The 27,673-nt window shown below is 47.0% G+C and overlaps 1 protein-coding gene across 1 annotated transcript in view; it reads left to right on the top strand.

Annotated features, from left to right (window-relative positions):
* Positions 1-2,001: 2,001 nt before the first annotated feature.
* CACNG4 (calcium voltage-gated channel auxiliary subunit gamma 4) overlaps positions 2,002-27,673 on the top strand; it is a 44,242-nt gene continuing 18,570 nt past the window's right edge. Inside the window, exon 1 of the mRNA XM_039715923.1 lies at positions 2,002-2,300. Within this exon, the coding sequence (XP_039571857.1) occupies positions 2,078-2,300 (223 nt within the window). The 5' untranslated portion in view covers positions 2,002-2,077. The remainder of the gene's footprint in view (positions 2,301-27,673) is intronic.

The raw sequence follows: 27,673 nt of genomic DNA, 5'->3' as shown, positions 1-27,673 counted from the left end.
GCTCTCCCACAATCTACTTCATGCATTTCAAAAGAATAGAGAACATTTTTAAACTAAAGAAGATAGCTTGGGCAGAAAATGATTGCCTGCCTTGGATGCTGCTCTGTAACCCTTCAGGAGCCCGAGTTATTTCTCTCAGGGCAGGAGAAACAGAAACAGATGTCTTCTTTGCAAAAATGGGAGGGGGAGGAAGAGAAGTAAGACATTTTATTAATAAATGCTGTTAATGTGCTGTTACTTTGCCCAGTCAATAGGAGCGTTGCTGCAGGGCTGGTGGCCCTGAGCCCGTGGAAACCCTGGTGCTGTGTGTCCCCTTTCTCTGGTGGAGGCTGCTGAGAGCCCACCAGAACAGCCACCACCCCCACCACGTCCTGTGGCATGTCTGGACTGGGAATGCTCAAGGAGGACATTTCAGAGCCATCCCTGCTCTGGGTACAGGCCACCCAGCCCTCCCCCTGCCCCAGCCATAAGCATCTCTCCCAGCAACACCGTAATACAAATAAATAATATTAATTAAGGCTCAATAGGTTTAAAAAGCTATGGAAATAGCTCCTCTGCTGCTGTTTCAGTATCTCACTTCCCCACTCTGTCCAAACCCCCAAAGCCCAGAAGTACAAACATATATTTCAAATGGGAAGTTTGTTGAACCTCATTAAACTTAAAGGCTAAATCCAGTTTTTTGGAACGAGGTTTCACTCTGCTTTTGAGTTTACCTGATTTCATTCTTCCATCCCTAATGGAGACATTCATTTAGAAGGTGATTTTTGCAAAGGCACTGATACACCTACAAACCACAACTGAAAAGAAAAGCAGAATTTACATATTTAAACCAAGCATCTGACTTTGGAGCTGTTCTATGTTTATCAGCTTCACGTCTGAGCAATTCACCGAGGTCTCTGCGAAACAAAGACCAGCTTTTAATTTCTATTTGCTTTTTGTTCTCCCAGTTTTTTTTCTGAAATGGACGAGCAGCTGAAAAGCCTCTCTGCGTTGGTATGCTGAGCACTGGAGTCACACAAGCACCTGCAGCCATCCACGCACTGCTCAGCAAGAGCACTGTATTTCTCGAGGTTTGTAGCTCTTGTCCTCCCACTCCCTAATTCATATACATAAAACTGGTGTGCTGCCACGTTCCCTCCACACAAATGCATTAGCTGATCAGGAAGCCTTCCCATTCATCTGGCTTGTCACTTGCATGAGGTGGAGGCAGGACCGACTTGTCAACTCGCGGTGATGAGAGTGAGGGGTGGAAGACAGGATAGTGCGACAAAAATGGTGTAGATATTTCTCCCCTTGCTTTTCCATGGGAAAATATTTTCAGGTGCTGGATTGTCTCCACACCCTTCCAAACGGGAGCAAACCAGCAACCCAAACACTTGCCTACAACCTTCTTGGGTAATTAATCGCAGAGTGAGGCTGCAGGAGGAAATGATGGCTAAACCCCCTTGATGGCTCTGCTGTAGCTCCCTGGCAATGTGGGCATCTTTTTGGAATTGCAACATGCCCACAGTGTTTGGCACCGTTTCCACGGTGATTTCCAGGGCAGCCCATGCAGCAGAAGGAAGGTGTGCAGAACCCACCCAAGAGAGAGCAGTGAAGGTGCAGAGCTTTGCACCTCTAGAGTGGGCAAGACCTCCCTGCTCTCCAGACAGATCCTGGCTGCGGGGTTGAGAACCAGCCTGGTTCACACCCACACCTTCACCCGCTGTGAATTTCATAGAACGACAGAATGCTTTGGGTTGGAAGGGACCTTAAAGCCCATCTCGTTCCAATAGACCAGGCGGCTCCAAGCCCCGTCCAACCGGCCTCGAGCACTTCCCGGTCCGGAACCCGCCAGACGCGGCAGAGCCCGCTCGGACCGAAGGACCGGAGCGATGCCCGGCGGGCGCGCACCGGGGCCGGGCTCTGCCCGGCGGGGCGGCGTCACGTCGGGGGTCGGGAGGCTCCGTGGCTGCGGTTCCCGGGGCCGGGCCGCCCCCCCGCCCCCCGCCCCGTGACTCGGAGCCTCCCGCGGGCGCGGCGGCTGCCGGGCGGTGTCGTGCGGCCCCCCGCGCCCGTGCGGGGACTATGAAGCACCATGGTGTGGTGTGACCGTGGCGTCCAGATGCTGCTGACCACGGTGGGCGCCTTCGCAGCCTTCAGCCTCATGGCCATCGCCATCGGCACCGACTACTGGCTCTACTCCAGCGCCCACATCTGCAACGGCACCAACATCACGACGGACGAGGCGCAGGGGCCGCCGCGGCGGGCGCGGGGCGATCTCACGCACTCGGGGCTCTGGAGGATCTGCTGCCTCGAAGGTACCGGGGCCGCGCCGGGGAGGGGGGAGCAACTTCCCCGGGGGGACCCGGCTGCGCTCCCGGAGCCGCCGGGCAGCGCCCGGGCAGAGCCCAGCAGGAGCCGGAGCCGGAGCCGCCGGGCTGAGCCCCGCCGGAGCCGGGGCCGGAGCCGCGCCGCTGCCTCGGACACGGCCGAGGAGGAGGATGGCGTTACCGTGGCAACCGGCATCTCCGACATTGCCATGGGAACCGGCGGCGGGATGCGGAGCGCTGCCCAGGGGAGCGCTGCCCAGGGGGGAGACCTCGCTCCGCCACCATCGCCGGGGCTCCGCGGCTTTGGGGGGCTCCTGGCGGGGTCGGGGCTTCGGGTGCCTTGGGGCGCTCCTGAGCCCTGCAGGCTTCGGGGCTGGGTCCCCCCTCCCCCCGGGACTTTGGCTTTAGGAGCTTTGGAGCTCAGCCACAGCTCTCGGGCAGGACAGCGGGAACTCCAGTTCCTCCCAGTCTGCCCTCAGACAGAGACAGCGGCAGCTCGGGTGGAGGGGGTGTTGCCACCGCTCAGGTGCTTCAGGGTGGGCTCGGGGTTCCTCGATCCAGCCCGAGGGTCAGGCTGGAGGGTGGGGGCAATAAAAAGATGGGTGTTGTAGCGGCTGAGCTGGGCAGCAGGACCCCGCTCCCCGCAGAGGCCGAACATGTGGCTCCGCTCTGAAAATGGAGTTGTGGAGAAGGCGCGGCGGTAACTGCGGGGACAAAGAAGCACATGGGTGCTGCGAGCATTTGGCAGAGCAGGTCGCAAAGCCCAGATGGGAAAGCACATCTGTCACCGAGAGCGCTGGGCTCCGGCCGTGGGAACGCGGCGCATCCCCGGAGAGGAGGGACGTGCGGGGGCCGTGGCCACGGTGGCTCTGGGGCCACTCACCTGGTCCGGGCTCTCTGGGATGGGCCAGCAGAGCCTGGAGGTGCTGGAGGAGGAAAGGGAGGGCAGAGGGACGCTGGTGGCTTGTGCCGAGCTGCTCTGTGTGGGGCAGCGGGCCCGCTCCCCCGGGATGCGCTCGGCGGGCTCCCCCGGCACGGCTCGGCTCGGCTCGGCACTCGGCAACTTTGCAAAGCCGCCTTTGTGCTTCATTCCGACTGACAGACGGCTCAGCCCAGGCGAGCCCAGCTCCGGTTCAGAGTCGCAGCTGTGTTTAGATGGGTTTTTTTCTCGCCAGAACAGACTGTGGCGTGGTAGAAAACACCTCATTCTCACGTCTGTTCTCATCCTCTCCTCTAGCTAATGATTTAAGGCTACAGTGTAACATGATTTTTTCTCTTAAAATACCGGATTTGCTACCTAGCAATAGTAGGCATGCATAGAGGAGCTGTAGGAAAAGGAAATATTTTTAGATGCTAAAGAGAGAAAGAATTATTGAAATGTGAAGGTTTATGGGTAATAGCAATGCTTGGCTTTATGACTCTTAAAGGAAATCTAACACTCAGCATGGGCTTTTCTGGCACCTGGAAAATAAGGGCTTGCATCTGAGAGCTCCTGAGTTTGCTTGAGAGGTGCTGAGCATCCTCCACTTGAACTGAATCTTGTGATCTTCACTGAGCTTGTTCTAAGTGTCTTCAGCCTCTGTTTTTCATGGAAAATAAGTTTGTTTGTATCTTGCAGGAGTTGCTGAGCTTGTTCAGCCAGGCTGGACCTGTCACCTCTGGGAAAAATCCCTGAGCTTCCCAATGTCAGGATTTCTGTGTGGTCTCCCAGTAACACCATTCATAGAAGTGCAGCTTTGACTGAAACTGCTGGGATTTCTGCCTCGATTTCACCTGGGCTTAAGCCAGAACTTTGTTTAGGGGAGCTGTGGGGAATGGGCAGTGTGGAGGCAGCTCCCAGCACCAGGGCCGAGCTCCAGCCTGGCTGCACCCCTGGGCAGCAGTGGTGCCCTCCTGGCATCACCAGGGGGTTTGGAGCACTTGCACCCAGAGCTGTGTGCCAGCGAAGCTCAAGCCCCCATCGCTTTGGGGGATAAAAAGGCGTTTCATGGGACACATCAAACCGACAGCGAGGGAGCTGTTCTGCTCAAAATTCAAATGCTCATAATCAAATTATAAAGTTACAATTTTTAAAGTTGTCAAATATGTGCTAAGAATGCCCAATTTGAGAAAGCTGTCATCTGTTCACAGAGCTGAGGAGCAAAGACTACATTCTCTCCTCCTTTTTCAGTATGTTCTGTTTTGTAAGATAAAATCTATAGATACAGTAAATTATTCATGTTTTAAACCATGCCATGGGACTTGGATTTCAACATGGAACCATTCCTTTGTTTTATAAAATAATAAAACCATTTCTAGAAGCTGATTTAAAACAACACTCCCTTGACCATTTCAGAGCCTCGCTCATTTGAAGTGGCTGAGTCCTTTAGTAACCTAAAGGTAATATTGCAATTCTGAGGAGATACATAGCAGGAAAATAGCTTCAGTTGTGGATTTTTATATGTGTTTAAATGGTCAGGCTTCAAACCTATTTTTAGAAATCTTCTGGTGTTTTGGAGAAATAATTGATAAAACCTCCTTAATTTATTTTAATGGTCTTTATTGCCACTTCACTCTTATGTCAAAAAGACAAATCTGAGACACAAATATACAGAATCTGAAAATGCGTTTAACAGCCTCTGAAATTGCTTTTGACATACATAAAGCATTTTGCTGAGCAAATTTCAGGTCAATTGAAATTTCCCAGTAAAATGTTTCTCAGCTCTATCAATTAAACAACCTGTATGCTGTATTAGGAACAATCACCTGTTCTGTAGCCCCAGTCCCAAGATTTCAAACAAAATTGCTGAAACAGGATGTAAAAGAATAACCTTATAATTCAATTATCAGGTGCTCCTCAATGTTTTCCTGTTTTTCTTTGAAACAATATTTTACAACAAATTGGCATCGTAATTGGAGTGACACAGCTTAGGGATCAAGCATATTATCTTTGTTTGGAGCTGCAGGGATGAAATCATGTTTCAGCACTAGTAGTTGATACTACTATGGAGCTTAGTCACTCAAGAGGCAGCGTTAATGATCCATCACTCACACTCTTGCCTGTCTAATCCCAATTTTGTTCTCTTTGCGTGTTTGCCAGAGGTGGAGGTAGGAGGTTCATTGAGTGGATTTTAAATGATTGCGCCGTTTCTGCGTGGATTCTTAAAAGTTTTATCCAAGGCAATTGCCTTTGGTGGGAAAGTGAAATAATTCCTGGTGTGGATGTGAGGAACAGAAGTGGCTGAGCCTCTGAAGATGGCCCAGGGCTCCTGGCAAAGCTGGGGTTTGGTTTTCTGGGCCCAAGACAACAACAACAGCTGCAGTCTCAGCAGCTGAAGCTAAAATGTCACCAGAGCAGGGAGCTTCTGACAGACCCCCCATGCAGCCAATCAACCTGAGACCTGCACCCCAGCCCACAAATTCACAAGAAGAGCAAACCAGCCCCATTTTGGGTGCCTGCTGTTCTGTCCCATGTCCACACTTGAGGGCTGTCAGCATCTCTGGATCCCTGGGTGCAGAGCAGGGTCCTGCAAGCCCAGCAGATGCTGTGTCCTGTGAGTGACCATCCTGTGGTCAGCCTAAGCCCAAAAAGGGACATTGAACCACTCTGACTTCCTATGGGAAATGTGCAGCACAGCTTCCTAAGCCTCACACGGTCTTACTCACGAGGAGGATCTGATTAAAATATTTGCCTAGGAAAAAACAATGTTAAAAACACCACTTTATCCACTGAAACTGCTTATCTTGGTGAACAATCGTGCTGAAGTTAATAGGACAGCTCACAATAGAGCGCTCTGCAGGCTCTGTGACATCAAGATAGGAAATCAAGTAATGTACTTGTAATTTAAATTTATTCAAAGAGTATTTTATTAAACACTTCAGCACATGAATCTCTTTGAACCCATTGTGTCTACTGCTTTTAGTATTCCCTGTTTGCCATTTACTTTTCAAGTGGTGCAATTGGCTGTTTAATTCACGTGGGCCCACGTGTCCTTCCTGGAACATTTATAATGGGCAGGAAGGATGGAGTAAATAATTTCTGGTTTTGAAAACTTGCACAAATGCACATTTGCACAATTATTTGCAAGTCTTCCAGCTTGGATGGATGCACACAAACACGGGAGCTGCGGCGCCCGCATGCGCCGCTTCCATGGATACTCCTGAAAACAAAATAAAAATGCTTATACCAATGTTTGAGGCAAGCAAATAAAGGCAGGCTGCTGTCCATCAGCACTGCAAATTCATGGCTCATCCGAAAAGAATGAATATTCCTTAGTATTCTCCAAGCACAGCTATGAAGCTCCAGCACCACCACTGTTTGTAATAAACTGAATAAATGCAGACTTTTTATTCCAGTGCTGTGGCCAAAGTGTTATTTGGTGTAGAGCAAATGTTAAATCCCTCTAAGATCAGACATGACCTGCCTTGGAGGTTGTGTCCACAGGCACATTAAGAGGTGGTTGCTCTTCTCAGTGTGTGCAGGCACATGAGCCTGTGCTCACACTGTGGAAGAAAAGTGGTTGCAAATGGAGAATACCCAAATGGGTGTCTCTGCTCTGAAAAACTTATTTTGTGATGCTGTAGCCTGTTTTTAGGACAATATATACGTATAATTGCACTCCTGAAGAGTGAGATTTCATCCATGAATCTTTCAACACAAACATGAACCCATCAGTGAAGGACTCTGCTGGGATGCAGACCATGTTGGCACTCTTTCATTCCATACATCCTGCTCATACCATCTCCGTTGCCTTGGTAAAACACACGCTCTTGAGAAGGTCCATGTGCTTTACCCACTGTTTTTAAGAGCAATTCTTAGCACTCCAGTGTCAGCTCTGCTCCCCTGGCTGAAGCAGAGCAGTTTTGCTGGCAACTGATGGAATGATTTTTTTTAACACCCACTTTAGGTTAATTTTTTTTTTTTTTTTTTTTTTTTTTTTTTTCTTTTCAGAAGCATTCAATTTGTTAGAGCTTCTGAATTTGGAGCTGCCTTTATGGACACAGAGTTCAGTCCCTTTGAAATATTGTCCATTGTATAAAATACTTAAAAATACTGACAATTTGGTGCTGGAGGATCTGCCAGCAGAAGATGGGTTAAGGTATTATCTATTCTCAAATGAAAAAAAAAAAAAAAAGCATGTGTCTCCTCAATGCACTTCTTTGAACATTTATACAGAGACTCTCAAATGATCTTATTGATGTCACAAAACATCCCTTCTTCCCTGCCCTATGAAACAAGGATCTGAAGCTAATTGACTGAATATATGTCACTTTAATGAATTAATTTGCTTTCTTGAACTTGATCTACTCTATAGCCAGTAGGGAGCTATCAGGCTACATGAAGGTTTTGGTTTTTCCTCCCTGGCTCTCAGCATGTCAGATATCCCAGTGCAAAACTTAGATCCCAAAGACTCTGTGCATTAGTGATGCTCCCCAAGGCTGCAGGCCAATGAAAGCACATTTATAATCCAGCTGTAAAGCTCTTTTCTACTGTGCAGGATGCAATGTGGAGGACATTAATCTCACCTGGGTTTCAGGATTGTTCTGGGGAGGTTTCAGAAATGTTTTGTGAAGAGTCAAGGAGGCGTTGGGTTGTACACACAGGATCCTCGTGGCTGTGTTGTGCTGCAGTTACTGTTTTATTCTGTATATAGTTACACTGCGTGTTCTGAGGACTTGACAGATGGCATTTGTGGTAGGATCTGTCAGAGCCATAGTAACTCATTTTGGGGTTTGTGGGGACCTTTGCAATGATGTAATGCAGTCTTTGGGCTTTGTCCAGCAGCTGTTACCTTTGTGGGCTTTTATTGCTCTTTTTAGATACTTCCAGGGCTTGCCCTTCCTTCTGGCAGCTCTACTGACCCTCACCAGTGTAAACTGGTGAAACAAGTCAATACAACAAAGTATTTTTTTTGTTCCTGTGAAATTTCAGCACAGTGATTATTCCTCCAGAACACCCTGTGCCATTTGCTGGGTCACACAGTGTCACCTCTGCTCAGGTCGTGCTGTCCCACCTGTAGTTTCAGTCAGTCTTGCCAGGTACAAAACACCTCATAAGAAACTCAGGGGAAGGGGAGTGTACCTGATGTCTCCATCCTCTAGTCTTGTGTATTTTTGCAGAAACAGAGCAAAAAAGGAACAAATATTAGGAAGAGAAGCGAGTGCTTTCATCTCATCTCTAATTCCTTTGAGGAGGTAGGAGTACTTAGATACTGAGTGTAATCTGAAGTCTGTTATTAACACCTCTCAGCTCCCAGATATTTAGTTGGTGTCTCTGTGGTTTATGTGCTAAAGAGCAGCAATTTCTGTGGAATTTCTGTATCCCCAAACTGAAAATGGAGAGGAAGGAGGAGGAGGATGATGATGATGGGCTTGTGACTCTGGGCTTTGGTAGATTTCCTGCTTGAGCTGGGGCCAGTTGCTTTATCTTCCTGCCCCTGACTAGGAGGGATAACTGTGCTTCCTTTCCACCCACTTCCCTCTCATTCTAATAATAAAATGGAAACGAAGATGTGGAGAAACTGGGACACGGCGCGAGGGCTGCCCAGCTCAGGGAAGAGGCAGGAACACGGCTTTAGCTGGGTCTGAAGCATTCTGCTTGCAACTTATGTTTTATACATGCAATATTTGGTGTTTAAGCATGTCTTCCTTGAGGGACAGGATTAAGTCTGATTCTCCACCTACGTGACGTTAACTGCTTTCTAGGAAGGCGGTGGAATTATGCCAATATGAAGCCAATATAAGAGAAGGGATCGCAGATTTGTCCCTTCAATTGGACCTTTTCCTGCTGGTCCTTCTTTCCTGAGCCAAAACTCATCTCAGGAAATAAATCAAACTATCAAACTGAAAAACTGGTCCTGCTTCCAAACATTACTTGGTGCTTATCTTCATTCTAGATTTCTGTTTACTGGTATTTATTATGTCTCAGACTTATGGTTCAGCATCCAAATTCTTCCCAACAGATGGCAAGGCAGGATGCACAGGAGTAGTAAAATAAACAGGATAAATGCACAACTGCCCATATGTCTGAGAGGCTGATACACATTTATGACTTCAGAACAAAAGGGTGTTTGCAGCAGACAGCACCAGTGCTGGGCAGGACTTCATGGGTTTTTCTGCCTTGTTCTGAAGCCTCTCACTTTTTCAGTGGGTTTTGATCAGTTAAATTGCAATATATTTTCTCCTCCCTCTTCTACTCCCAGATAGTTCTTTCCCTTTGTTATTTGTCTCCCCTCCTGAAGCACATCAGCTCATTTTATCTTCAACATTGTAACATGGAAGGTGGCTCTGTCCTGGGCTTCAGCTTGTATTTTTTCTTTCAGCGTGGTTGTGACTCTTTTGAGGGGTACACAGAGATGCTGGGGACCACAGCAACATTTGAGGCTCTCTCTGTATTGAGATTTATCATAATATTAATGACAAGCAGCTTCTCTAGTATCTCAAAATAGCAAGCCTCCGGGCAAGCTGCCTGCAGGATGGATAGCCCAGCCTAGACAGACTTTGCTAGATTTCCCTTCAGGTCTGGGGGCATTTTTGCCAGTTGTTGCATGCTGGGAGTCAAATGCAGTGGGAGCATTGGAGCAGTTCTTGATTTAGCCTGGCAGATAGTCCAGCCCCTCTTCCTCCTCCTTCCCGTGGCATCCTGTCATCTCAGCATCTTTGTTCTCTTCCTCCTTTTTCCTCCCCTTGCCAAAATGTTGTAACCTTCCTTCTGCTGAAGACATACCTTTGAAATCAGCTCTTCAGTGACAGTGCATGAGTTCTTCCCTAGAAAATAAGTAGATACTGCCCTAGGTAGAAAATTAAGATTTTTAATTTCTCTTGTTAACTTTTGACCACCTCTGTGCCATCCTGCCAATGAAAAACCTGTAATCACTTACTTGTGCAAAGGTATAGTCTGGGTTCTCTTTTTCTCTACCTGTTTTACTTGTTTCCCAGGGTTTATCCAGGCTCCTGCCTACTTAACAAATAGCCCTGTAAATTCTTCTTCAATAGAATTGAGTCATTTCTTGTCAAATGTAATCCATGAAGGAATGATAGATTATAAACACACAGTTATGGTATGAAGAGATGGGTGAAGGGAGAGCACGTTATGGAATTACAGTATTTCCTGTACCAATTGCCAAGCCCTGATACAAATTAACCTCTTTTATTGTTCTTTTTCAAGCATTCCGCCTTTTAATTGCTGTTTTGGAATTGTGCCACTTAGTTGTGCCCTTTGAATGTTTCTCACTTAGCCAGTCCTGTTAGCTTGATAATGCCAAATGTTTCTGAGATATTCAGAAGCACTGAACATCCCCTGCTCGTGGGAGAGGGACCCAGCTCAGGCAGGAATTAGCACCCTTGTTTAGCTGCCAGGGTTTTGGTTTTTTTCAGAATAAGTTAATAACCATTTTTAAGTCACTGCCAATTCTCTACCGGGCTTTCAGATCAGTTGTCTCCCATTTATACTTTTTAAATGATGCAGTTTTGTGTGGAATATGGATGACTGGATGTTTTCTCCTGTCCAAATATATAGCATTCAATAACACTGGGGTTGTTATTGTCTTCCTTGCCTCCCAGAGGCACAGTTTATCTCTTGGTGCTGCAAGGCATTAAAAAGGAACCATGGCATGTCGCAATTATGGCTTGAAATAGGATCTTGCCAGAGGAACATTGCCTAAATGTAATCAAATCTAAACTGTAACTTAGAGCAAATACCTATCAGAGCTGTGCACACCTATCTCACTGGCTATCAGTGATAGCTGATAGCAAGGCACTGGGTGATTGTGTTGGAAGAATTGTCATGCTGTTGGGGTTTTTTAGAGCTCAGCCCCCAGCATTCAGCTGCCTGCAAGCAAATGAAATAACGAACTCTCAGTGCTGGATGATCTTGTGACTATTTAGGCTGAGCTTTCAAAGGTACCCAGATATGAAAGTTTGTGATACTCCTCCGTGCATGACTCACTAATGGCAGTAGTGGGCTTTAATCATCTTTGTCCAGTGGAGATTCTAAATTCAAGTAAGCCACAGCAACGGTCCTTTACATAATGCATATATTTTAATGCAAAATTCGCTAGACTTGGTTTCTTTGTGTGTTGGATTGGTTTTAGCCAGATGATGAAACAGCAAGTTGCATTGTCACATCACATTTTCATCCACGAGGATTGTGAACAGGGCTGAGTCCCTCAAATTCACTGAACAGAGCCCTGTTACTGGAGCCAGTGAAACCAATAGCCCAAAATGGATTGTTAAACTCCAGATATGGCTCTGCTGAGTGTGAGAAGGTGATTTGCAGGAAGCTGTGAACTACCAAAACTTCAGGAATTTGATTTCCACTGCAGAAGGAGAGCCCCAGACTCTGCTTCCTCCCAGATTTAACATCCCCTGTTGCCACTCTGCCACCAGAGGTACACCTGACTGAAGGCAGGTTATTCTGTACAGCTGGAGCTCAGGACTATTTCAGCTGGGTTTTATTAGGGGAACTGTTAAAAAATGTCAGGATCAAGCAGAGCTCTCCTAAACATGATAAAACACCAATTATTAAATCTGGGAGCTCAGTAGCAGTTTGGAAATGTTTCTTACAACCGAGTTGCTAACCCAAACCAGTTGGGTCCTTACCCTCATCCTTCTGCCAGCCAGCAGGGGCTCAGTTATTGCCATGACAGTGATTTGGGGGTCACCAGAGTGCTCTTTGCAGACAGACTGACCCCTTCCAGATGGAGCAGTAGGACATGGACAGCCCCAGTCCAAAAGCCCCTCTGCACACACTGAACCCAGGCCAATGAACATAGCAAGGGGCTGAGCTTCTTGGCTCATGCTTGGAGCTGCTTGGATGTTCCCACCTTGTGTTTGGATCAGAGCTGGTCCACATCCCCCCGGCTCTGCCCACTGTGAAAACACATTTCTGTCTGTCGACAAAAGATGCTCCAAGACTGTGAGCAGACTCTCCAAAGGGTGAGGCTTCTGACCTCTATCCAACCTTACATTGCACTGAGAGTCAGCCAAATTTCCTTTTTTTAAGTTACTTGGGTGTTTCAAAACATATTTATCCAAGACTATGCCAGTACCTGCTCACTGTGAGGTTAAACATCCTGTGGGTTGCTCCAGAGGATGGGAAGCTTTTCTCCTTTGCTCTGCACATTTTGCTCTGCTCTTGTCCTTGCCTTTAGCACTGACGAACGCAGACGGTTCCGAGGTGCTTTGGGATCCTTAAAGATGCAGGACCTGAAATAAAGCATGTAGCATTTAGGAATGATGTTCACAGCACCACTTCTAATTACAGCCGTTCGAACAATTCATTTGCAGTGTCCCGCTATGGTTGTGCTTATTAAAACAGAATCCTCTTTATAGTTTGGTAGCAAATTAAGAGGGGAAAAACACAGCTATCCTGTTCCATCCATGCCTTTGAAAGAGGTTTACCTTCATAATTTGCTTTCTAGGGATATTTCCCTTGTTTTTACTTGTGCTCCTGGTCTGAGTTTTTAATGACTTACTTGGTGTCTCTTGGTAGCCATTTCCCAGTGACCTTTTTGCTAATTTTATTTTAATTTCTGTGTATAAATGGCAGCGTTCTAGCTGGAGACATTCTTTGGGCACGGCACAAAAACCCCATAGGGAAGGAAAAACAGGCCAGGAATTTTCCACCTGAATTTTAAGCATTAACCCTGGGCTTTGGCCACACAAAGAGCAGCACGCTCAGCTCACACGCCAGAGCTGGACCCTGCTCCAGGATCAGGGCCAGACCTGGGCAGCAGGACCTCACCATCAGCATCTCCAGGCTTCAGCACTGGATGCAGCTTCTCCCACAGGTTGTCCCCTTTTCTGGCATGACTGCTGTGCCCCGGGAGGGCTGAGCAAGTGCTTGCAGCTGGCCAGAATATGGGTACACAGCTCCTAATGCTGATTTTATAGCATTAATGTGCACCTGTTTTGGTGGCCAACTGGCACCGTGCTCAGCCTAAAATGTCTGTGTAAGCTCTGTATTAAAAGAGGCATAAGAATTAGCATGTATCAAACATGTCATTAGACACGTGCCTGGTAGACATAATGCAGGATAATGAATATGATCACAAGAATAAATTAATAACCGAAAATATTTTTTATACGTGTGCACACTTAAAACAGGGTAGGAACTAAGTGACACTTGTGTCACCAGTTTATAATTAAAATGCAGTGCTTGAATGGAAATGTAAGCTTCAATTAGCCAGCACGACCCTGCTTCCGGCTTTACTTCCCACTGAAAAGCAACGATAACAAGCTCACATTTATTATCAGAGTTTTTCCTGGAGCTGTGCACTGAAACATGCTCACATCTGAGCCCTTTCACTGAAGACATTTTTTCGCTTCAGCAGTTTGGCATGCCATACAAAGGCTCTCTGATTTTTAGTGATGTTCACCTCCTCTTACATAAAAATGTTTTCTGTGCATATTATTTGGTTTTAGTTAAAGTCCAGGTGCAGGGGTTACTGAAGAACCAAAGGGATGGCTCATCACAGAGCACAATGGGTAATTATTGCTGGGCTTCACTGTATGCACAGACAAATCCTTTCTTGGAGCTCAGCATTGTGGCTGTGAGAAAGAAAATACCTACGATCCAGCCCAAAGTCCTACAAGGGTAAGAATAGATCCTGTGGGAGATGCTTTGCCCATTTCATTTTTAACTCTCTCGAGGGACAGAGCTTCACTGTTTTGTTTAGAGACACTATTTTGCATTTTAATTTCACCAGTGGGAAGTTAATACATATATAAATTATGAGGTCTCATGTGTTCCCATTTCATCCCAAGAGGATGTTAGGCTTTTTGTAAAATGGCTAAATAATTCTCTGGGTTCTGCCCCCCATTAAAACCAAGATTTATCTTGATTTATGATCCAAATTTTGCTGCTGCTTTGCCTGAGGATTGAGCTTAATTTCTGCAGGAGAGGACAGAGTCCTTGGCTGTGCAGGCAGGAAGAAAACTCATTTGGCTTTTGCCCAACCCCACACTTTGGGTACCTGGCTCAGCACTCCACGTGAGGGACAGAGCCTTCCATGGGAGATCCAGATCCTTGAGGTGCTTTTTGAGAGATCCAAATCCCCTCCCAAAATAGGAACCTTTTAGTCTAGGACTTCCTCAGCCTTGTGTCCATGCAGGAGGTACCTTTGGGACATTTTAACAACCTTCAAGTTGGTCCACGTGCAGACAAGGCTGCAGGAACCTTGCTCCCAAATAACAAGGACAGGGAATGGTCACCTCAGCCAGTGCTCAGGGGAGCTGGTGAGAAGCACACAAACCCCAACAGCCCCAAAATGTCAAGACTGAGAAGCTGAGCCTCAGAAAGTGTATTTAAGGAATATGTCCTCTCTGACAGAGATGGACCAAATGTCCACACAAATATCTTTTGCAATGCCCCCTCCAATATTTTAAGCAATTTCTACAGGCAGAATTCTTGTGATGTAGGAGTGGATGTCAAGCCAGGATATCTCAACTCAGAATAGATGTGTGCTCTTAGCTTTGGGTCAGGCAGTGACGTGTGGTGGAGTTAGAGCCTCCAGGAACTCTTCAAGTTGTAAAACCTACAAAGCTCCTGGTTTTTCACTGGTGCTGTTCACATGGGACAGAGTGACCTCTCCAGAAAGCCCTTCCAACAGCAGCCGCAGTCTCTCTCAATAGCATTTAATAACTACCCATGGAGAAAATTACACTCTATTTAAAAGGCCAGAAAAATCATCTTCAGTTTAACTCTGCTGACTTTGGTAGAATTACACCAGAAAAGAGTTCTGTCTGATTTCCTTTCCCATACTAATGTTCAGTAGCTGGGCATAAAAAGCCTTTCCAAGGCAGATTAAACAAGTCCAAATGGTGAAATATTCTTTTAATTTTCTTTCACACACGTTATTTTAGGTGTAGCTTGGAACTCTGCCCTTACAAGAGGCATCCCTTTAAATATTTATACAGCATCAATATGTAGCCACCTTCATACGTTTTTAATGATATGTTCCTTTCTAAATTAACCATTAGGTAACCCTGTCCTATAGTGTTCTGTATTTTGCACTGCATTTACCCTACCCATGGATTTTTATTTTTTATTTCTCCGTGGAACAATGAAGATGTCAAGGCAGTGAAGATTCCAGGGGCACCGTGGAAATGAAATTCTTGGAGCACCACTGCTGTTGCCATGTGGACACACACTCAATAGCAACTCTGTGCTGCCCTGCAAGCCAAGGGGATGCAGCCCCAGCCCCACTGCTGGGCCCTGCAGTTCAGTGCCAGAACAATGGCAGCTCCTCGCTGCTGGAAATGTAACTTCCAGGATGGGGGGAAAAAATATTGAAGCAAACCCAAGCAAAGGAGGGACAGGAAGGGATACCTCCATTTTGAGGTTCTTCTTGAGAACCGGTAGGTTTTTGGATCTTCCAGAGTTTTTTCTCTCTTTTTTTCTTCTTAATTGTGTTATTAAGATGCTACAATGTGCCAAGGTGAACAGGACCAACTGCATCTCCTGATCTCTTTGCTCAGCCCTGATTCAGCCCGAAAACCCACAGATGAGTAAAAGTGTTGGTACAAGCCATGGGTTTTTATAACTCTGGGATTTTTGAGTCCTGTTTAATTACACCACATTATCATAGCAAAGCAGTTTCTGCAGAAGCTGCTCATGGATTGTTTCCCCTCCCTCCCGAGGGGACCACGGGAGATGGCTGCACCACGAGATTACTGCTGCAGAACCAAACCCTTAGCAAAGCCTCAGCAGACAGACAGAAAGACAGCACACCTCTCCCAGCTTTGGAATAGAGATTATTCCCCTGACCAAAAAAAAGGGGACAAAAAAGAGTTTATCCTATGCCCTGTTATACTGAAAAATATTCCCACACACTTCTTCGCAAGGAAGAGTTTCACCCTGTAGAGCTGGAATCCACCCTCTCCTCCTCTGAAGGGGCCTTGCCCTGTACTTGTTTTGCAAGTAGGAGCTTCAGTTAAGTCAGCAGAGATTTTGTCTGAGGATAATGGGCTGAAGGAAATACTGAAATGCAATTTCCCTGAGTTGCAGGGTTTGAGTCACCAGCAGAGCCCTTGCAGCGCCGGAGCGGCTCCGCGGAGCGCGGCTCGGTCCCAGGCAGGATGTCACCTCTCCTCCACTGCAGACAAGGCACTCTGTAAAAGGCTCAGGGGTGCTTTTCTGTCTTCCCTCCAGTGAAGCAAATCTGGTAGGGTTTGGCTGCAGCAGTGCCTTGGTTTCTGGGTTTTTAAATGTACTGGTAAAGGGACATTGTTTGCTCCAAACAGAAGCTGCCTGGGCTTGGCGTTCCTGACAGGTGCCTGAGGAAAAGAAGCCAGGCAGCAGCTGAAATCCAGCAAACTGCTCCCTTCCACCAAGGTATGGCCAAGCACAATAACTTGTGCTGTTATTCGAGGTTTGTCTTTGGTTGCAGAGGCAAATTTTTGTGTGTGTGTGTTTGCTGCAAATATGTTTAAATTCTCTCTGTTTTGGAGGCAAGTAGTCAATGCATCTGAAGTGCATACTTGACATATGTTTCTTTTCACATGCTGTCCTCCATTCATTTCATGCAGCAGATGCTCAGTTTACCACTTTAAATGTATTCTTATTTACTAGAAATTATTTTAGAAAATAGCTGTTTGGAACTAAACATTTCCAGCCCTTCTTTTGGGTGCAGGATGCTCCTTTTTGCAGCTGTCCTGGGTGGCTGCATGCAGATGTTGACAGGTTAATTTGCATTTGAAGAGCTGGGTGCAGTGAGCTAAGCAAGGGTTTTTCTTCCCTGCCTCTGAAGGCAGTCACTTCACACTCCTTGCCAAATTTAGCCCCGATGCTACTCTTCTTAATTAACTAGAGCAACATCCAAGCTGAGTTTGGCCCATTGTTAGCCAGCCATTTATTACAGGGTTGAATTAAACCCCTTGGCCGTGTAGAAGAAAGGCTTTTATTCTGAAAATTGATTGTACTAAAGTGAAACACAAGGACAGTCCTAATTCACAGCAAGGTGGTAGGTACAAGCTGGTTTATCTGATTTCCTCTGTCCTGTCACCAGAAACTGCAAATCCAACCTGGTTTTCCTGCCTGATGCACACTGCTGAGGTCAGAAATGATTTAGTAAAAAAAGAATCCTGATGTTAAGAAGAATGTGCAGCTCACACTGCTCAATCCCCCTTCCCAGAGAGTATTCTTTTTCTTCTTGTTGTGGGGTTTCTTTTTTCCCTTTAAAATAAGTTCATATCAAGACTGTGAGCACAAAGACCCAGATTTAGACTTCAGTCCCTTCCATTGCTGTAGGAAAAGGCAGAAGTCCTGATCCACAGCCCTGCTGTCAGCCTCTAGGAGCTGCTGCTGCTGGTCTTTCATGTGCCTGATCCATCCACATCAGCTCAAAGCAGAGACCAAAAGCTTCCACACTGCAGCGGGGAGAAGAGCTGGCATTCAAAGAGTTGTAGCCCTGTCACCACCAAGGCCCCCTTTGCTTCCTCTTTGGTTTCTTTTCTTCCCTTTAGATGTTACAGAGCTGCCAAGGAAAGCTACATCCTGTGGGTATTAGAGCACTGAGCTGAGCCTACAGAGACATGGGAAGACATAATTAATGTTTTTCTGGTGGTTTTTTCCCCTTCTTTTCACCACACTTCTGTTCTTCCCTGCCTCGTCCCGACCATGATCTGCCATGGGCAGATTCTGGTGTCACTTCTCCCCTCCCAAAATCTGGATTTCAGCTCAGTTTGCTGTGCATCCCCTGGCCAAGGCTGCCATGGGGACCAAGTCTCCCATCTGAGGGACAAAGTTACCCTTCTAATTTCATCAGTTTTGATGCTAATTTGCAGGGATTAAATGAACACTCATAACAGGTTGGATTCAGCCTGCATTCCTGGCGAAATTCTTCCTGGTCACAGTCAAATGCAAACTAATTCATCACCCCAACTGTGCATGGGGGAGGTACTGGCACAGGGCGCTGTCTCAAAGGGAAGGCTTTGCTCCAGTCCATCATTTGCATCACACATGAAGCTTTTCTTGGAGATATCTTTGGGTTTTCTACAGGGGAGGGGCTGGGAATGGAGGATGTTGCTGTTAGACAGGCATGATTCAGGTACCCATGGCGACATGAGATCACTCTGCATTGTCACCAGCACAAGGAGATTACCTTATACAAGAATAACTAAGAATAGAATTTTTGACCTTCCATCTTTCCTTATCTGTAAACATTAGATCTGCAGAGCAGTGCAGCCCAGCTTGTCAACAAGGAGAAATAAAAGAAAAATAAAACTAATTTAAAACCCCACAGTGGCAGTGAAATAAATCCATACATTTATCATTTCAGAGGTTCTCATCACTCCTGCCTCTTTTCCTGCAAGGTTTAAATGTTACATATTTTTTGGTTTGTTATGTTTACTCTCCTAAGGATAGAACACACTTTACAGAAGCTCATATGGATAAAAAAGCATTTTCCTTTTGCACTGTTGCTTACAGCTAACACACACAAACCCACACCTTGAGCTTTCCAAAACCTTGGTTCACACCATCAAATAAATTAATGACATAGGCAGAAATTTATTTTTAAATCCTTAAAAGTTCAATGTTTATGACTTGAACTTTCCTTTTAAGGAATATCAGGGATCTCAGTGATTGGTGCAAGACTTTATCTAGTCCAGTAAAAGGGGCAGATTCTTCACAACACTTGCACCTGCCCCTGCTCTTGCCAGCACTAAAATTGGAGGTATTTGAATGAAAAAAGATCCTTAAAGTGAAGAAATACAGGATGAGGTTCTAAGCTTACCATAACAGCTGGAAAGAACCTTGTAAAATTAAATTCAGCATCTGCCTCTGTAGATGTCTCCCATTTTAAATTTCTGAGGCAGAGGGTAATTTTTAAGCAGAATTTTATCTTGCACATACATGAATTATTTCTAGTGACTGGCTCAAAAATAGCGATTTGAGCCTGTGCAGTGTGTTCACACAGGGCTGGAGCTGGCCAGGCAGCCTGGCCAGGCCTGGGGACACACACAGAACTTTCTGCACACGCCTGGATCATGTACCCCACCTTGCATCCCTGCACTGGGGGCTGGGGACACGCTCTGAGGGTCCCTTGTCCCTTCCTGGGCACGGCTCACCGGGGAGCAGCCAGAGTTTGGGGTGCAGACATCTTGCTGAGCTCTGAGCCGTGGTTTGGAGGCACTGGAGGGACAGTGACCAAAGTGCTGTCCCCCGGGAGCAGGGGCTCGTCAGGCTGTGTGACTCAGAGGTGCAGCTGTCACAGCCTCCCTGGCTCCTCCTGTGATGGAACAGCTCAGACACCGTGCTGGGGTTGGGCTCAAATCACCATCCAAGCCGTGGTGCTCAGGCTCCTCCTTTGCTTCATGGGGAGAAAGGATTTGGGCCTTCTCTGAGAAAAAAAGGAGGCTGTGTATTGTAAAAAGATTAATCCCTGACCAGAGAAGAATGATGGATATTTGACTCCGTGATATCAGAAGGCTAATTAATTATTTTATTATACTATACTATATTAAAGAGCTATATACAATACTGTATCATACTTACTTCTAACTGACTACTGAAAAACTCGTGACTGCCAGCTGACAGTCCCCACACACACACATGGATCCAGTTGGTCAATGAATCAAAACACCATCACCAGAATCTAATCAAGCAATCCCTTCAGGTAAATAGTCTTCCAACACATTCCACGTGTTCAAAAACACAGGAGCAGCAGACGAGATAAGAATTGTTTTGATCATTCTTTTCTCTGCTTCTCTCTGTTCAGAGGGCATGGGAATACACAGCTGTGGTGTGGGGAAAGCAGCTCCCAGGTTTTCACTCATGAGAACACTGTTAGAAAAATAAAAATCCAAGATAAAACACATTAAAGCACAAGGGGATGGCAGTATCCCTGCTGGAGCCCCCCAGCAGTCCATGAAGGAACCCCTGGTGTATCCAGCATTCTCAGGTTAGCAGGACATGTCTGCTAGGATTGTGGGGAGCTGCTGCAGAGAAGCACTGATGTCTCACAGGGGCACAGCTCTCCTACTCCAGAGCCTGCAGGAGCACTCTGCAGAGGAGTTTAGGTGATGTTGTGCCTAAAAAGTCAAAGCTCAGCCTACAAACCCCAGCACCCTGGCCAACAAGTGACACTGAGGAGCAGAGCCAGGAGCTGGACCCTCACGGTGAGCAGGCTGGCTCAGACCTTCCCTTTCAGCCCACGGGGTGGTTTGGGGCTGTGCCCATCCCCAGGGATGGACATCCCAGCTCAGAGCCCTCTGGCTGGAGTCAGCAGTGCAGAGAGCTCAGCCCATCCCTGCCCTGGCAGCACCCCAGAGCTCACTGCTGCAGCAGAGCCTCACTCCCCAGCAGGAATTTGCTGGCCATAACCCGGTGATTCCAGCCTGTAGAGCAGAAGTAATCCACAGTCACTGGGCAAACTTTGTCCAGAGCTTATCTGGGAGAGAAAGCCCTGCTGCATGCTGCTGGGTGCTGGAGAGCTGCTGGAGGTGGGTGATGTTTCAACATGACTGAGTATTTTTAGAGCCATCCTATAGTGCAGGATTTTTAACTTCCATTTCACAGCCCTTGGAGCCTGGCAAACTTTCATTAACATTTGATGCCTTGAAGTCATGCAAGGTCTGGGGGGAAAGGGAGGGGAAGGAGGGAAAAGGAGTACACCTTTTTGGAGCAAAGTTGCTGGGAAGCTTAGAAAAAGCCTCCAGTCCCTCCTTTTTGTACCAGGTGGTTTTAAAGGACCCCAACCTTTAACAACCTTTGATTCCAGGAAAACAAAGCGGGAATTCCAAACCATGGCTGGGTGGAAGAGTCTTAATATCTAACATGTGAAACACCTGGAGTCCCTCAGACCCCTGGGGAATTGAACCCCACCACTCTGAAAGGATCATGCCTCTCTTCTTTGCCCATTATTAGGCAACTTTGCTCTTACAAGGCTGTTTGACCCATAAATCCCCAAATTATTCATAAGCCATCAGGCATCCATCCTCAAGCAGAGAGCATGAGCCATGGAGAAGTGAAAGGATTTGCTCCCAGTTCTCTCACTGCCATTTCTGCTCAGCACAAAGTAGGGCTTTTTTGCCCAAAGTTATAACCAATGAAAACAGTGCTTCCCTGGCTACAAGGCAGACTTTCAACTGGAAAATAAGTTAACAGAAACTCTATTTTTCCCCCCTCTAAATATTCACACATACTCACACACACAGAGCATCTCTTCGCGCACACAACTGAGATTTTTCATAGGCTGAGGGAGTAGGAAGAAGAGACGTATTTTTGTCTCCTTGGCAAAAATATATTGGCAGCATCTCACTGAGTTGTAAAGATTGAGTAAGTACCAGAGCACGGCCCTGTTAGGCAGGTTTTGGAAAGCTGCCCTTTGGCTGCCTCTGCCCGAGTGCCAGGGGCTGGCAGGGACACTGCCCTGGGGACACTCAGCCTGAGGGGCCCAGCCAGCCCACCCAGGCTCCTGAGAGGAAGAGGAGGCTGCACTCCGTGGAAATGAGGAGCTGTCAGCTCTGCACCACGCCAGACAAGGTGTCTGAAGGGGAGAGGAGCTGTAAATCTCCCCCTGGGCATGGCAGCCTCGGAGCTGCTGCGTGGCTGCTGATGTGGCCCTGGCAGGAGGTGTCACCAGAGGGGTGACAGACTGGCCCTCCCCTGCTTTCTGAACTCATGGGAAATCAGGTCCCCAGGATTCTGTTATCCAAGGGCAGAGAGAAACATGAAGGGCTGAGGGGGAAGGAGTCAGTGACACAACAGACACCACAGTCAGGCACGGGGCACCTGCCCTTTGCCCAGTCTCCCCAGCAAAAGGAAAATATTTTGGTTTTCTCTTCCCAGCTCTAAGCATTCCCAGCTGCTTCCATGCCATCCCAGGACAGCAGAAGGCAGCGAGCATTTCTGGTTACAATGGCAGATGTGCCTGATGATGGTAAGGCCTGGGACTCTCACATGCATTATTTAAGGCAAATTCTGGGATTCTAAATTGGATTGCTCAAAGCTCCCATCACCACTGTCCTTCCCCAGTGCAGTCAGAGACATTTCATAGTAAAACACAATCCTGAAATACTGAAAGTAAACTCAGAAATCTCGACCATAAAATATTTATGAGTCTGTGCTTTGGTGCATTGTAATTTTGCATGATATGTTTTGCTTTTCAAGACTGACTAGATTAAGGCTCTTCTGATTCATTAAACACATTTCCCCAAATGCTGTTTCTACAAATATTGTTGGGTCATTGTGTTTAGTTGCATTTATTAGCTGGTGTAACAAGGAACGTACGTCTCCCATAAACCTGAGAGAAACCCGCTTAAATGTGTTGCTCTGAATCTCAGCAGAGAAGAAAACAGTTCTCATGAATAATTAAAGCTTAAAGAGGTCATGCTGGTTTTGCAGCCTCATTTTTATTTGTCACTGCTTAGTTTGCATTAGGAAATAGGGAGTTTCAGGTGCAGGAGCCAAATGGAATCTCTTCTCCATGTGTTCATTTAAACAGATCTGTTTGGTAGCTGTCTCCATTTTTATGTATTAGGTCATTTGTTAGCTATAATAATTTAAATCAGACCAGAGAATTAGAAAGTTTAAGGCTTTTAATTTTCATCAGGCAGTGGCTGTGCATCCCTTTGCCTTCTGGCAGGAAGGAGCACTGGCTTCTCATCTGGGCAGGGCTGTGGTGCAGACAGGGGATTCAGAAACACTGGGGTTCAGAAACACTGGGATTCAAACAGGACTGGGGTCCAAACAGGGCAGGGATGCAGGCAGGGCTGGGATGCAGGCGGGACTGGGGTCCAAACAGGACTGGGATTCAGCAGGGCTGGGATGCAGCATGGCTCTCAGGAAGGCCCAGGGTCACCCTCTGGTCCCCATCTCCACAGGCCCCTCCAGTCAGCCAAGCCCCTCTCTCCTCCCAGGCCCCCACCCTCCTGCAGGCACCCCCTGCCCACCCCTCCCATCTCCTCCTCAGCTCTCTCTCCCTCCCAAGCTTCTCTTCCTCCTCCTCTGTGCACCACCTCCCCTTCCTCCACATTCTGCCCCAAAGTGCTCCTTTGCTCTCTCTCTGCTCCTTTGCTCTCTCCTCACATTGCTCTCAGCCTTTCTTCACGAAGGTGCAGCACCTTTGGTGTTGCACACACTGCTGGGAATCAGGAACAACCAAGGCAGTAGTAACTCTAGTTCAAGTTTAAATCCTACATGCTGCCTTTATATTCCCTTCCAGGATTTAACAATGGCAAAATATTTTTGTTCCTTTCATTTTTTCCCACTGGAAGCTGCTCAGTCTCTCCAGCAGCTCTGCTGTTTGTTCCCAAGGTTAGACATCAGCCCTGGGTGTTCAGCTGGACAGCATGCCCAGCTCCGATCTCTCCTGGTGGAGTGTCTCTCACACTGATACATCATGCAGATGATTACTGAGACCTTTGCCTTGCATTTCCCAAAGCCAGCCATCAGCAGGGTTTGGCAGTTCCACCCCTTTCTCCCAACCTTTAGATTCCCTGTTGTCATCTGCCTTGTTTCTGCCCCGCATCACTGACTGGGCATGATCAATCTCTAGAGGCTTTGCTTCTATGTATAACTCAACAAGCTGGCAGAGACCAGGAGGACTCATTTGTGTGCTCCAAAACGAATGGAGATCCAACTCAAGGTCACTGCATTCCAAAGACAGACACATTACAAGCATTCCTTTCAACTAAGATGATTTATGGACTGTTATTTCCCTATTGCTTCTTCAATATCCAACTATTTTGCTGAAAGCCATCATCTGATGATGAATCTACATGGATTAAGAGATGTGGAACCATTACAAGATTCCAGGAGTGTCCAAATATCCTGCATATTCCTAATCAATTCACTAGCAAGGTCCTATATCACTACTTTCCAGTGTAAATCTCATGCTTTTTCATTTACAAAACCCAACTTTGCAGTCTGTGAAGGACCTAAAAGAAAGTTTGTAAAGAGAGTTCAGCTCTGGATGTCAGGTTAGAGGCATTCCCTGCTATTGGAGCTGACAATAATTCATTTAATGCAGAGAGGTAATTATTTAGTGCCTTGCAAGCTTCTGCTACAGCAAGAGATCTCACTATCAATAATCAGAACAACCAATTATCAATTCCCAGTATTGATTGCATCAATAATATGAACAATCTCCTTATGAATAACATATTAATAGTATTAACCATTAATAATATGCATCATTTTTTCTAATTACTAGATCTGGAAGGTTTTTCCATCAGAGAAGAAGACACCAGGTGCACTGTGTGCAAGTTACCCCAGACATCCCCAAGGATTTCCCAAGTCCTCATTCTGCAAAGTTTTTTTTTTTTTAATTTTAGACTGCTGTATGCCAGCTGCAAACCTTGCCTGGTGTGAAATGAAAATGCTTCATAAAATGGGGGGGAAATGGCAGTTTAAGAGGGTCTAAAAGTAGAAATTGAGAATAGTAAGGCAACAGCTGGAGGTTGTGCACATGTGAAAGTTGAAGTGGCAGAAAATAGAGGGGATTAAGCATCCCACATTGCACTGGGGGTGTTTCAGGGAGTGCAGGAAGCACCCCAGAGGTGACCATGGCAGTCATTCAAATTATAAACTCAGTGGAGACTTTGAAGAGACATCAGTGTCCATTTGCTTGAATTCCACCCCCAGGAAATGCCAAGCCCTGGGACAGGATGTGTAGATGTGCTGTGATCCTAAAAGGTGAAGCCATCCAGACCTGGCTGATCACATGTTAATGAGGGAGAACTGATGACTTACCAAAGGAGGGGAAACCATATGGATAAAAACCAAACTACCCCTTAAGGGAAACTTGATTCCAGTTGTGCAGATGCAGGAGAAAGGTGTGGTTTGACATTGTGAAAATAAACATGATTTGTCATTTTGCAGCATATGAACTCCAGCAGGCTGAAGAGGGCCTGTTCTCAGAACTGCCCCCAGTGCAGTCTGGCTCTTCAGCCCTCTCACAGTCTGATGGACTGGCAGCAGCCTCCCTGCATGAGCAGCCTTTGTTCCACTGAGTCTATCTCAGGGTCAAGAGTACCGGGGGGAAAGAGCAGATTTCGGTCCAAATCCTGGCTATGTTCAGGCCAGCACTGTTCATTTCCCACACTGAGCTGTTGGGGTGGTCACTGTGGGACCATTCACAGCTGTGAAAAACAACTCAGTCTCTGATATATTGTGCCAAAAGCACTGCCAGTTCCTAAAGTACCTCTTTAAATTAAGGTGTTTGGAGCCAGAATGTAAGTAAGAGCTGGAAGCTCATCGGAGGATGACTCTCAGTCCAGAGCTCTGATGGATGAAGGCTCTCACCTAAGAAGCCAACACCAGCTCCTCAAGTGTTAGACTAATTTTAGACAAGGTAGAAAAGCCAGCTACAGAGCTCTAATGGAGGTTTCTATCCAAGCTCCAAATTCACTTGAAAAGGATGAGGAGGATTATATCAGCCACCCAGAAACAGCATCAGCAGAGAAAAATATGGAAGTGAGTGGTGAGACAAACTCCTGGGCTGGCGGGATAAAGGACTGAGGCAGGAGATGCAGGACGAGCCGAGGTGTGAAGGCAGAACACAGCGAGTGTGGGCTGGGCTGGTGGAGAGAAAAGCAGACACAGAGAAGTGAGTTAACAACCCCACGACAAACCAGAAATGTTGACAGTTTCTTGGGACTGAGCCAGGCATGAGAACGCTCACCGTGGCAGGGCTGACTTGTGTCTGACTTGAAAATGTTCCTCAAACAGCATCACCAGTGTTGCCCCAAAACAACCACGGCATACCCAGCCCGAGGGATTGCCCCTGTTTCCCTGTGCTGTTGATTTACAAAATGCAAACTGAACATCAAGGCTGGAAGTTTGTCAGACTTTCTCCCTAGAAAACACAGAGTCATTCTCTCAATAAGGTCTGTAAAAAGGAACAACAAAAGAGTCTAAAACAGAAGTCCCTGAAATGAGCCCCACCTTGCCATCCAAGCAGCAACACGAGAGGATGTGGTTGATAAGGAGAAAATTGCAAGTTGTAGTAGGAAGACCCATCAGCAGGGCTTGTGAAATTGCACAGCACACTCTGTTATCTGCTGCCTGGCCAAGGAAAGGCAGCTGGGAAGGGACAGGAGCACTGCTGAGTAACCTCAGTCATTAATTCCATGGCCAAAATGCTGGTTTATGAGGCAAACATTTGAAGAAGCTGGAAAGTCAGGAGCCTAAACCAAGAGGTAACATGCAACTCTCCCCTCCTCTGCCGCTGCCCTGCGTTTCCCTGGTACCATTGGTATTCACTGTGGTAGCACAAGGACACTTAGTACTCTTGGCAGCAGTTTTGTAATGACTGAAGAGAACTCAAAGGACAGCAGCCAGACACTGTGATGTGTTTTATTAGCTCCCAGATGTGCAGGTGAGGTGAATCTTTGGGAAATGAGTTTTGCTGCCACGAGTTTTCTAACATCGCTCAAGGTCTCAAAATCTTATAATGGAACAAAAGGCTGTCGTAGAATTTGAAAGGCATCCTTGGCAAAGCATCTTTTCTGAATCTGTTCATTTCTTACACAGAAATACAAATGCACACCATCTCTGATGATATTTGCCCAGCTGAAAACAGGAGGTCAGCTGCTGAGGCTGTGTGTTTTCCACATGAATTATAAGTGACTGAGCCTCTGTAGGCGTTTCCTGGGATATCTTCTGGTGTAGGTGCTCCAGAATCTAGAGATGCTTTACCAGGCTGTATAAAATAGTGGTTGGTGCATCCTGGATTGCAGAATGTCAAAAAAAAAACCCAGAGTATTTTGCTCAGAGGGTAAAATTGCTCCTGCCAGAATTAGAAGTCACCCCCAAAAGCAGAGGTGCCCCATCCATGAAAGTGTCCGAGGCCAGGTTGGACAGGGCTTGGAGCCGCCTGGGACAGTGGAAGCTGTCCCTGCCCGTGGCAGAGGGTTGGGACAAGATGAGCTTTAAGGTCCCTTCCAACCCAAACCATTCTGTCATTCCATGAGCAGAGGATATTTTACCTCCTAAGCAAAGTACACCTTGTGCCATGGGGCCAACTTCCTTGGGAAACAGTGAGCATCTCCTGGCATCTGGAGGAGATCAGCTAAGGCCACAGGAAACTCAGGAGTGCTCAAAAAGGGGTGGCTGTGCCATGAAGGTCGACCTGCCCAAGCAGGAGCCTCTCCAGTGGCTGTTTGCAGCTCTGGAATTGGCACTCAGAGCAGAGGAGGTGGCTCCTTGTTCACCAGGCATGGGCTCCAGTGCAGCCTGAGAGCGCTGCAAAAGCAGCAGTGCAAGGAGCAGAGCAGCACAGCCTTCCTGCTGTGGGGCTGGGCTGCAGGCAGGGCTGTGAGCAGCCTCTCCTCCAGCACAGAGGGCTTTGTCCAGCAGCACAGGGGAGGCTGCAGGCAGCAAAAGGGAATCGGATCCAGCACTGCCACAGTGCAGGCAAGTTGGGGAAAGCAGATTA

This window comes from Passer montanus, unplaced genomic scaffold, assembly GCF_014805655.1.
Source record: "Passer montanus isolate IOZ18808 unplaced genomic scaffold, ASM1480565v1 scaffold35, whole genome shotgun sequence".
Lineage (NCBI taxonomy): Eukaryota > Metazoa > Chordata > Aves > Passeriformes > Passeridae > Passer > Passer montanus.
Note: the sequence above shows the minus strand (reverse complement) of the source record. Positions and strands in the feature narration are given on the sequence as shown.